Source organism: Salarias fasciatus, chromosome 9 (genome assembly GCF_902148845.1).
Source record: "Salarias fasciatus chromosome 9, fSalaFa1.1, whole genome shotgun sequence".
NCBI classification, from domain to species: Eukaryota; Metazoa; Chordata; class Actinopteri; order Blenniiformes; family Blenniidae; genus Salarias; species Salarias fasciatus.
Window position 1 is genome coordinate 19,905,692 of NC_043753.1, and position 10,358 is coordinate 19,916,049.

At 43.3% G+C, this 10,358-nt stretch overlaps 1 protein-coding gene across 1 annotated transcript; it reads left to right on the top strand.

The window, feature by feature from the left end:
* The first annotated feature begins 4,339 nt into the window (after positions 1-4,339).
* Positions 4,340-9,349, top strand: LOC115394623 (inositol monophosphatase 1-like). Its single transcript, XM_030099966.1, has 9 exons — positions 4,340-4,477; positions 6,481-6,577; positions 6,821-6,960; positions 7,055-7,153; positions 7,511-7,556; positions 7,647-7,755; positions 7,847-7,955; positions 8,758-8,909; positions 9,092-9,349. The coding sequence occupies exons 2-9, from the start codon at positions 6,515-6,517 to the stop codon at positions 9,232-9,234; spliced, it is 861 nt and encodes a 286-aa protein (XP_029955826.1). The 5' UTR covers positions 4,340-4,477; positions 6,481-6,514; the 3' UTR covers positions 9,235-9,349.
* Positions 9,350-10,358: the final 1,009 nt, after the last annotated feature.

Consider the following 10,358-nt stretch of genomic DNA (forward strand, 5'->3'; position numbering starts at 1 on the left):
TATGCATCTACTCTCATTTACAGTCTTGTGAGGATAAAACTCTGCAGCCCTCTTTATTTTTTGGCAGAATGTACAATTGCATCCCATTTCTAAAAAGGCTGAACAATTTGTCAGACTTCAGAGGAGACACTTGTTGTTCCCGGAGGACGAACCATGACAGCATACACTCTATAAACTATTTTCAAAAGATATTTGGTATTTCTCCATGACCGTATGCCTTTGTCCTGACAGTTTAATGAACTCCAGGCTGTGGCCAAACCCACTGCTGGAAGAGATCAGTAGTCAGAATTGAGTGACGCTAAAATTGACCCAAAACCACTTTAAAGATTACATTTTATAGTTTCCCTTCTGGAGAAAAGAATGGTTGGGCTTCTTTTCTCTCCATGCAGACTAAAGTAGATCCACATGGAGTTACAGATGGAAAGAATATGGACTTAATTTTCTAACCATAATCAATGTAATTGTGTTCGCCATGTGAATTAAGTGTTAGCATGCCTGCTGAGCTTTGATAAATAATATCCTGGTGCTATTGTTACGTCTTAGCATGTTTGTGTGTTAGCCTTTAAGTCAAATTACTCCTGTGCTTAAGTACAGTCTCACAGTGCTTTTTGCAAAGTCTCATAATCATGTTCAGTTAGCATCTCCTGACGGGTTCGTTGTGAAGCCGTGTGAAGCGCCGTCTGTCCTGTTTGCTCGGATAAAAGAACATGAAAAGCATGTCTCCTTTTTAGATCCCTGCAGGAGTAATTTCAGGTTGTTAGAGGACACCCTGCAGCTTTCCATCTTGAAGAATCCTCAGTTTCTGCACAATTATTCACTCACCTCCAGCTTCCTGCAGCTCGGCCGTACAGGGAATGAAAAACAATGGCAGCTCCCGCGCTGCTAGTCCAAATCTAATCTTTCAAAACCACGTGCATCAAGCATTGTAAAACTCTCACACTTTTTAAAACTATCAAAACATTGTAAAACTTTGAAGCATTTTTAAGCTGTCACACATTGTAAAACTATGCATCTGAACTTAATGCGTATTCAGACTTAGCCCTCGTCGTTCATAGATCACCGCTGACCTTCAAAAACTCCAGCGTCAGGACAGTCCTCAGTTACAGCTGTGATTCAGGGAAACCAAACATCTAAAACATCCGTCATCCCCGATAAATAATTCATGACAGACCTGCCAGGAAGACAGCAGGACTGATGTATTTGTTTTGCCCGTCCTATCACTTTCCCCCGCATGTCTCCCGACGTTTCTCAGGACGTCTTATATTTAGTGCACAGCAGGGACAAGAGGGTGACAACTGTTCTCCCGCTGCTCCCAAAGCAGCAGAAGCTCCCAGTCAAACAAAACCTCCAACAAATCCCGCCCTCCATAATATCCCCCTCGGATCTGTTAAATTCAACAGGGTTGTGTTTGTTTTAGCTGCAGCTTGTGTATTAAGATTTCTGCTAAATCCATAACTTGTATGAGAGGATGATGATGTTGTCTGTCTGCTTTATTTGAGTTTGACAAGGCTGGTTTGGTGAGGAGAGAGAAAGAAAAAGAGTCACAATCAGAATGCTAGCGTGCTTCAAGAGGCTCAGCCTTGCTTCAGCAGGCATCCTGTCATTACCGCAGCAGGGACGAGTTCGGCATACTTCAGCAGCCATAACTCAGAGTTATGTAAGGTGTGGCGGTGATAAACGTCGTGTCTCAACGAGTCCTTTAGTGAACCAGACTGCTTCTGCTGTTTTATTCCTTTTTTGTATCAGACAGGGAGGAACCTGAAGCTCGTTTGAAATTTGTCGACATGCGGAGTAAAAAGACGACCAACAGGGCGAAGTGTGTTTTCTTTTAACTTATTTGTAGACATTCAGATAGAGCCTTTATCTTCACATCTGAGGCCATACAGAATCTTTTTTTTTTTTTTTATTCTTGAGACATGCAGCATTTACCACTAATTGAACGATACGTCTTGCAGTAAAACACGACTTCCTGCTGACAGGAGAAAGAGCTGGATAGTTCACACTCCCTGGGGGCTTCAGCACACTATCCATTTAAATGAAAGAATATATCTTCTGCCACTTTTGGGTCAAACGCTACTGCGCAAAGTCATTTTGCAAGTGGTTTCTGTACTTCTTTCTTTTGACGGTGTGGCAGCTGGGTCTGATTGGGCCATCTGTACTGAGATGCAAAACCCTGATTGCTGTTGGAATGCATTGTTGTGAAATCCAGACACAGATGTTGACAGACACACGTGTGTATCTGTGTAGGCCGGGATATGAGGACATTGTCAAAAACTTCAGGTGTCTGGCGTACTGAGGGATAGACATGCCTGCACACGTAATCCACTCTGACTCACCGGGGACCCTTTCAAAATACTTTCCACTGCTAGAATAACATAAAAGGATATAAAAACGGAAGCGAAAGAGCTGCTAAACTCTCAAGAAGTGTCACACTCACACAACCTCTGTTTGTGATTCCCTATCCTTTGGTAAAATGAGAAATGAGTCATTATATTTACAGTATGTCAGGATTCCTCTGAGTGGGGTTGATGTTTAGTGTTCAGATCTGCATGCATTCAAAAATCCAGAGTGATAAAATAACAGTTATTACCTAAAAATTACTTAAAAGTGGCTTTTTTGTTGTCTTGGGTAGATGTACTGCAAGTGGATGCAGAAGCTGCAGTTTCAGAGTTGAAGCTTTGTCGCAACAACAGAGGCTGAAGTCGCAGGATTAGCAGCAGGGCTCGGCCCGCAAAGCTCCCTGCAGCTGAGGCAGCAGTGTGGGCTGCAGAGCCGCCTCACTCAGCCGCGGCAGCACCAGCATGAGCGGTGACAGCACAGATACAGTGGCAGGAGGAACGGCATCCACAAGAGGACCACACACTCATTTCCACTCAGCTTCCAAACACACTGCAGTGTTACGACTAGAAAACAGTACTGTGTGGTATTACGTGAGCTATACATCCCCAGTTGCGTATTGCGCTCATTATATGAATTCAACTGCCAGAAGAGGTCGGATACAACTGCTTTGATGTGATCTGTCTTAACATTGAGAAGTCATTGTGGCTTTGCAGCATGTCACTGTGGGCACAGAGCCATGAATGTCATTATAGTACATCTCATCTCTTTAATATGTTTGATGCATCACCTGCTTGCTTAATTTCAGGAATACTAGCGATTCATTTGGGTTGTGAGACTCTACATGAACTAGATCTGAATTCTCAAACACTGACAGCTAATCATTTTTGAAGGACAGCGCTCATCTTCATACAATTCTGATCAGGACCAGAAACAGTGAGATCCGGGTCACAGGCAGAGGTCGAGAATTCAGGATTCAGGATTCACTCTTTGTGGCCAGAAGATGGTAAAGTCTCCTGCAGTAGAGACACATTTTACTGACAGCTTGCACTCCCCAGCTGAATATAGCCCCTTGATTCCAGGAGGAGGAGCCTGGGCCAGAAGGAGCCCCCAGTTACTAAAATTTGATGACTCTGTTGTCAGTCATGATGATAAGGGAGTGCGTCATGCTGCTGGAGCTGCCTGGTCCTGCCACTGATCTGAGAAGTCGTAAAAAAAGAAACCAAATGAGCGAGCAGCAAGCATTGAACCCACTGACGGCAAAACCCGAATGCCTAATCAGAAAATGTATTATTACCCTGATGGAGAGTCAACAAGTCTTGAATTGCCTCTCAACCTGGAGGTGTTTCACTGGATCAGAGTATGAGGGACTGAGAGAGCAGGGGGTAATATTTCCACCTAAAAGAAGAATAATGATTCAGTGGTCATCAGTGCTTTTTGGTGTTGACTGTCTGATGAAGGACATGTTTTGTAATGATGGTGTCTCAGTCCATGCAGCATGAATTTCCTTTACAGGTCAACTTTTGATATTGCCAAACATAAGGTTTCACAAAGATGCTGTCAAAACTTTGTCTGACTTTTATTCAGGACTGAGAACCAGGCGTGTTTTCACATGCAATCCACCCAGACTCAACAGGGGAGCCTTCAAACTGCTTCCCTCCACAGAAAAACAATGAGAGGACATCCAGAGAAATCCCTATAGCTACGACAGACACCGGCGTGCAGCTTTGTTTGTCGTGCCAGATCCTGCGTCGAAAAAAACATCTAATGCATGACTCATGTTTGCATGTTGAGGAGGTATGACAGACACGTGCACGGCGGGGTGGCTCTGCTTGAGCCCCTACTCATTCACTACTCGTAAACTTAAAAATTTCCACTGACTGAGTGGATCCAGCGGTTGTACTCGCTTCATATAATGTGGCATCATGTTGTTGCAGGTCTGATTTCGACAGGACAGGACATTACCTTCTCTGGCTGCTGTGAGAAAGCAGGCGGAGGCGGGGCTAGTAATTTTCCCACTTAGTTGTGCCAACATTGTAGTTGCCTAATCTCCCCAATGAGGCAATTTAAAGTTGAGCTTTTTACACAAGAGTGCACTTGCGTCTAGCGGATACGAGAGAGAAGTGTCTGAATCCAGCAGGTAATGCTTCTTTGATTATTTTCTTTGTGGAGAGCTCGGGCTCTTCTTGCATGCAAATATCAGGAATAACCCACATGATGTGTTGTATGGAGATAGGTGCATGTGTTGTAGGAGCAGAGCGGGGTTCACTGAGTTTACAGGTGGTGTCACGTCACGTCCTGAAGTAGCACACAATGTCCTCTGCAGAGGAACTCGCATGTCGTCTTTAAATTCTCCAGTTTTGAACCCATAAGAAAACTGTCTTTCATTCATTTTTATCACTGAGTTGTTGGAGCATCTTCCAGGATTCACATGACAGATCAGAGGAGGGGAGATTAGAGCTGACACACTCACCTGAGCCACAGTGACAAACCCAGAGGACCGACATGAAAGTTTAAATTGACCCATAACATCCTGTGAAGTTGAAATACTGCCTTCTCTGAAAACACTGCTGCAGCCACACCAGCATGTCACACTGTAGTGAAGTGACATCTGCACAAAGGAGCAGCTTGGAAAAAAAAGTTCTTTACACAAATGATATATTCTTGTTTATAACTGGGATCATCTGATCCTGGAAAGCAGTATTTTTCTCAGCACTGTGTATTTCCTGAGCAGCGTGTGTTTAATTTTAGCACAACAAGCTCAGTTCTTGACTCAGTCCAGCTAAAAACGGCTGCTATAATGACTTAAACACAAGTATTGTATTTCTTACTTCCAAAGCATGAAATCTGTGATGGCCTGGTGACTTCTCCTGGGTGGTTTTTTTTGCACACACAGTCACATGAGATTGCTCCAGGTCGGAAGTGGATGGACGGATGAATGGATGAATTGGCTGCACAAAACCAACTAATGGACAAGGTTATCTCACTGCTCTGGTGCTGCACTCTTTCTGAGGCGGCCTGTTCTGCTGTGTGGTGGGAAGCGACGCTTCTCTGGATAACTGACTGAAGCTTCGATTTTAAAAGACACTGCATCATTTCAGTTTTGATCCTGTATTTACCATCTTTTTCTTTTTATAAAATAAGGAGTATCTTTGCTCTCCACGTCTGTGTGGAGTTTGGAGGAGTGTGTTCTTCTGCGTCTGCAATTAGGTGGAACACTATCACCACCTACTGCTGTTGTTTGTTTTTGAAGATGATGCTCTTCTACTCTTAGCTCCACCCCCCCCATGGTACCAGCTGTTCCTTCCGTTTCCCCTTCTCTCTTTTTCTACTCTCCATCCTGACCATGTACGGTTGAGTTTTTCTTCATGCACTCTGATTGGGTTCCACAGTTGTTTGATTGAGTTTTATTGTCATTAAAATGACTTTGTGGTCGTCCTTTATCCTCCTTCCTGTCACCATTGACACTTTTATCCAATCTTATATTCATGCAGTGTAAAATCAATTAAAATAATCTTTTTACACTCCAGGCACACAGTTTGGAGGTCAATGTCAACAGTGTTAAAAGCTGAATTACATCAGTACGATGCACGACATGAGTCTATTATTGCACACGAGCCCTTGTATTTTGAAGTGTGAGAAATGTGGAGGTTTCTCTGAATTCCACTTGAAATGGGAGCAGATCCTAAAAGAGGACACAGTGACTTGAAGACACACTCCCGATCAGACTCACACTGATCGGGAGAACTCTTCAGTCAGAGAGGATCACTGCAGGCCAGGCCCAGGGCGCGCCAGCTTCCAAAGGATAAACCCCCCAAAACTGAAAAGGCAGATCATATGTCATTTTTAGCCTGAAACAGAACAAGAAGAGAATTTCTTTCAATGCATTTTATTTTATTATAAAGAATTTCAACTGAATGTGTTTCGTACTTGTTGACTTGTTGATCTGGAACGTCTCAGCTGCAGAGGAAGTGTTGCACGACAAGTTCTGGTGCAAAAGAAATGTGGTAAACAGACCTGTGCTAATACCCGTACGTTGTTTGAGTCAGAAACATTGTGTCACAGAGTTTTATTACACTTCCTGTGAATTACTGCCTTTTAAACCTGTGTGAACTGAGCAGAGCTGACCTGTTTTATTCACAGATCCTCCTAATCGCATCACACCACTGAAACAAAAATGGCCGACGAATGGCAGGAGGCATATGAGTTTGCCGTTGAAGTGGCAAGAAAAGCCGGGATGGTAAGTTCCTGTTTATTCTTCTGCGAAGAGCACATCCAATATACTGCCAACTGTTTTGAAGTGGCACTAAAAATTCCTAGAAGATGTTGAGGAAATGTCCTGTCAGAATACATTGATCCATTTTGAATTATTGGCAAATTCCTTGTATGGGCACCTGTACTGGGCCAATAAAAATGATTCTGAGTCTGACAATAAAAGAAAGTGTTTTTGTGTGTGTGTTTTTTTTTTTTTTTTTGTTAACAGGTAATTAAACAAGAAATTGACAAAGAAATGAAAGTCCTGACAAAGAGCTCCACTGTGGACCTTGTGACCAAGACCGACGAGAGAGTGGAGAAAATCATAATCGGTTCTCTTAAAACTAAATTTGGAGAAAAAGCTCACAAGTGAGAGCAACTACCATGTACTGTAGGAACACATCATACTGGTATTTTCAAGTGTGTGGAGGATCAGTGTTTCTCCTACTCGTTGATATTCCAGGTTCATTGGGGAGGAGTCGACAGAGAAGGGCTGTGAGTTGACTGACGCGCCGACGTGGATCATAGACCCGGTAGACGGCACCACCAACTTCGTCCATGGGTAAGATCCTGGTAAAACAGTCTGACATTCTGAGTTAACAAGCCCAGTTCATTTTGCTTTTCCTAAAAGCTCATCTACTCACGTTACATCTTCAGGAGGTTTTCTCATATTGCTTCATGCTAAATGTAAAATCGACTCGGTTTGGTAAGCAGCTTTTTGAAATAACCTTTGGCCAGAGCTCATTTCGCTGTGTCTGACTGCTTATGCTAATCGATGTGAACTTCTCCCTCTCATCAGGTTTCTCTCCACAAAGAGAAATGATATTGATCTTTACTCCCCAAAAACAAGCATTAGAGGGTTTTTTGTAAGGCTGTAATTACCCATTAATTTGATATACATTAACTGATTTCTTCACAGATTCCCTTTCGTAGCTGTGTCTATTGCCTTCGCTGTCAAGAAGGAGGTAAATCTGATTAAATAAAGCAAAACCTGAGTGTTAATAAAAGTAGTTAATGCAAGGCATTCATGATGCTGGTGGAACTTGTGCTTCCAGCTGGAGTTCGGTGTGGTGTACAGCTGCCTGGAGGATAAGATGTACAGAGCACGCAACGGAAAAGGAGCTTTCTGCAATGATGAACCGATATCTGTGTCCGATGTCAAAGGTACTGTAAATACTGTAAATATCTGAGCCGTCGGAGTGGCAGTCAACAGGCTGAGTCTCAAACATAACTTCCTGACATACTGCCTTGATAGACATCACAAAGTCCATCATCATCTCTGAGCATGGGACTGACAGGACTCCGGCGAAAGTGGAAAAGATCTTCTCCACCATGCAGAAGATCCTCTGCATCCCAGTGCATGGGTGAGTGTAGTGATGCGTGCTCGATTCTCAGTATTGTGTGATGCATGGCTTACTGCATCGGTGGCATGGAGATGATGGGTCTGACGGAAACAGAAAGCAGAGAGGTAGAATGAAGTGCTCCAGAGTCCTTCGGGTGTTTGCTGTGGAGACTTTGGACTTGTTGAACGCTGCTGAGCAGCACTCACAGATGACATGGCAGTGGAAACCTTGGATCACTTTAGGATGACAGTTCTTCCAGTCCTCCACCGCACTCTAAGCCAGAATCCAGAATCCTTTTAAACCTAGAGGTAGGCTTCTGCTGCTTGCTTCGCTCCACTCCTTCAGAAGCTCCTCCAGCTTCTTGAATGGACTTCACCTGACAACAGCCTCAAGGCCTTTCCATCCTTCTTACTGAAGCACTTTTTCCTGGCACACTTTGTCCTTCCAGTCGAGTCCTGAAGACTTTGCTTTCGTCTCACACACTGTGACCAGCAGCACATTCACCTGTCATCTTCTGTGGTTTATCCTCCCGTGAAAAGGTTTCATTGTGTCTCTCGACTCTCGGGTCAAAAGCCCTGGCCGTGACATTGTGCACTGAACCTCATGTGGGTATTCATGGTATTCATACTGCATAAAAGATGTTTTCTGAACTGGGACAAAGACCAATCCTAATATACCGAGGGTGTTTTTGTCTACAATTCACATGACAGAGACACAGACTAACAGAAAGCCACGCTGTGCAATCAAAATCAAGTTTTGAGGGTTTTAAAGCAGAAAAATGAATAAAGACTATAAGATTCTTGCTGTGTTGTCTGTGCGGCAGGCTCCGCGGGTCAGGGACAGCTGCCACCAACATGTGTCTGGTTGCAACCGGGGCAGTGGAGGCCTTCTTCGAGATCGGGATCCACTGCTGGGACGTCGCTGCTGGAGCCGTTATCGTGAGAGAAGCCGGAGGAATAGTTCTGGATGTTTCTGGTAAACTTTGTAATCCGCCTTTGATACCAAAATAAATGCTTCTTATGCACTTTATTTAGTAGCAAACAAGAACATCAAAGAAGGAAAAAAAATGTAATATGGCTTCAAGCTGGATTTTCTTTTTGGATGCACAGATTGAATGTTAGACTCCTTTTTAATGAATGCTTTGTTTGGTATCTTAGGGGGACCGTTCGATTTGATGTCTCGGAGGATGCTTTCAGCAAACCACGAAGATATTGCCAAGCGGATCATCAAGGAAATCGAAGTATTCGAAGTGCCAAGGGATGACGGAGTCAAACATCTGCAGCAGCCAAGCAGCTTTTAAACATCTGTGTGAGGAGGACACTCCCTCTCAAATGAAGCTTCTTTCCACTGAACATGCAGGAAACGCTGAGTCCTTCACTGTATTTTGTCTGAATAAAGTTATGCAGCTTTCTCCACTTATTACCCTCATTTTAATGCTTCCAGTGCATCTGAATGCATCTGATTCTCGACAGTTCTTCAATCTGCTGTACTAGTGTTGGTCCCGGGGGGTGGGGGGCTGAGGGATCTGGGGGAGTGGGATCCTGCAACAGCACAAATCTGGGATCAGGGGGATATCTTTCCCCTGAGACGGGTTAAACTGTTGTTTTATTAAAGTACATTTTTAGAGCTGAAACTCAATAAAAACTGATTAGTTTGACACATAATGTTTAGTATAAAACGACACTTGAATCGATTGCAATCAGTTAACAAGACAAACCAGCCATGTGGAAATGAAAGCACTTCACTGTCATGCTGCTTATTATCTATAGATTCCAACAGTCATTGACAATATGTCAAAATTATCACGAAATCAAACATTTCACCAAAATTGACCACTTAGCTTGTGACAATGGCATGTTCGTTGATCAATGGGCCAGTTGACTTAAATCTTACTGCTATGCATTTACACTGCAGATGGTTTGACGCTCGCCCTTTCTGAATATCTGCTTTAGATGGTTCATTCTTGTGGGTTTAGCTTTAATCATTGAAAGATTTGAGTATTTGCTGCAATAAAATGTTCAAAACCCTCATGAAAAAACATTCCTAGTCAGTGGGAAGACAGTGAGGGGCAGCCTCATAATTATGTGTTTGAATTGTAGGTCGACCCTTTTGCAATCCACCTTTTAAAGATATTAATTGATGTTTTAAATTCTTATATGTCAGTAAAATGTTCTATTTTTTGGTGCTTCATTGACATCCAGCCGTATGCCACCTCAGCCTGATGTTAAAAACAGCCCTCTGACTCCCACTCCGCCATCAATTACTGACTAGATCTCTAATCTCTCCTCTCCTCCAAAATGAAATTATGTGGATGAAATTATTGAACTTTTGCAGGGGGCGCCTATTATCACGAGAGGCTGCAGTCCTCAGGTCAGCGCTGAAATCACTTCATAAACACCGGGCCATGTCAAGTGTCACATAATT

Bases quoted from the DNA above. Each gene is read 5' to 3' on its own strand.
- LOC115394623 (XM_030099966.1), top strand. From the start codon at position 6,515: ATGGCCGACGAATGGCAGGAGGCATATGAGTTTGCCGTTGAAGTGGCA. The intron at 6,578-6,820 runs GTAAGTTCCTGT...TTTTGTTAACAG, and splicing joins TGGCAAGAAAAGCCGGGATG to GTAATTAAACAAGAAATTGA. The intron at 7,557-7,646 runs GTAAATCTGATT...TTGTGCTTCCAG, and splicing joins CCTTCGCTGTCAAGAAGGAG to CTGGAGTTCGGTGTGGTGTA.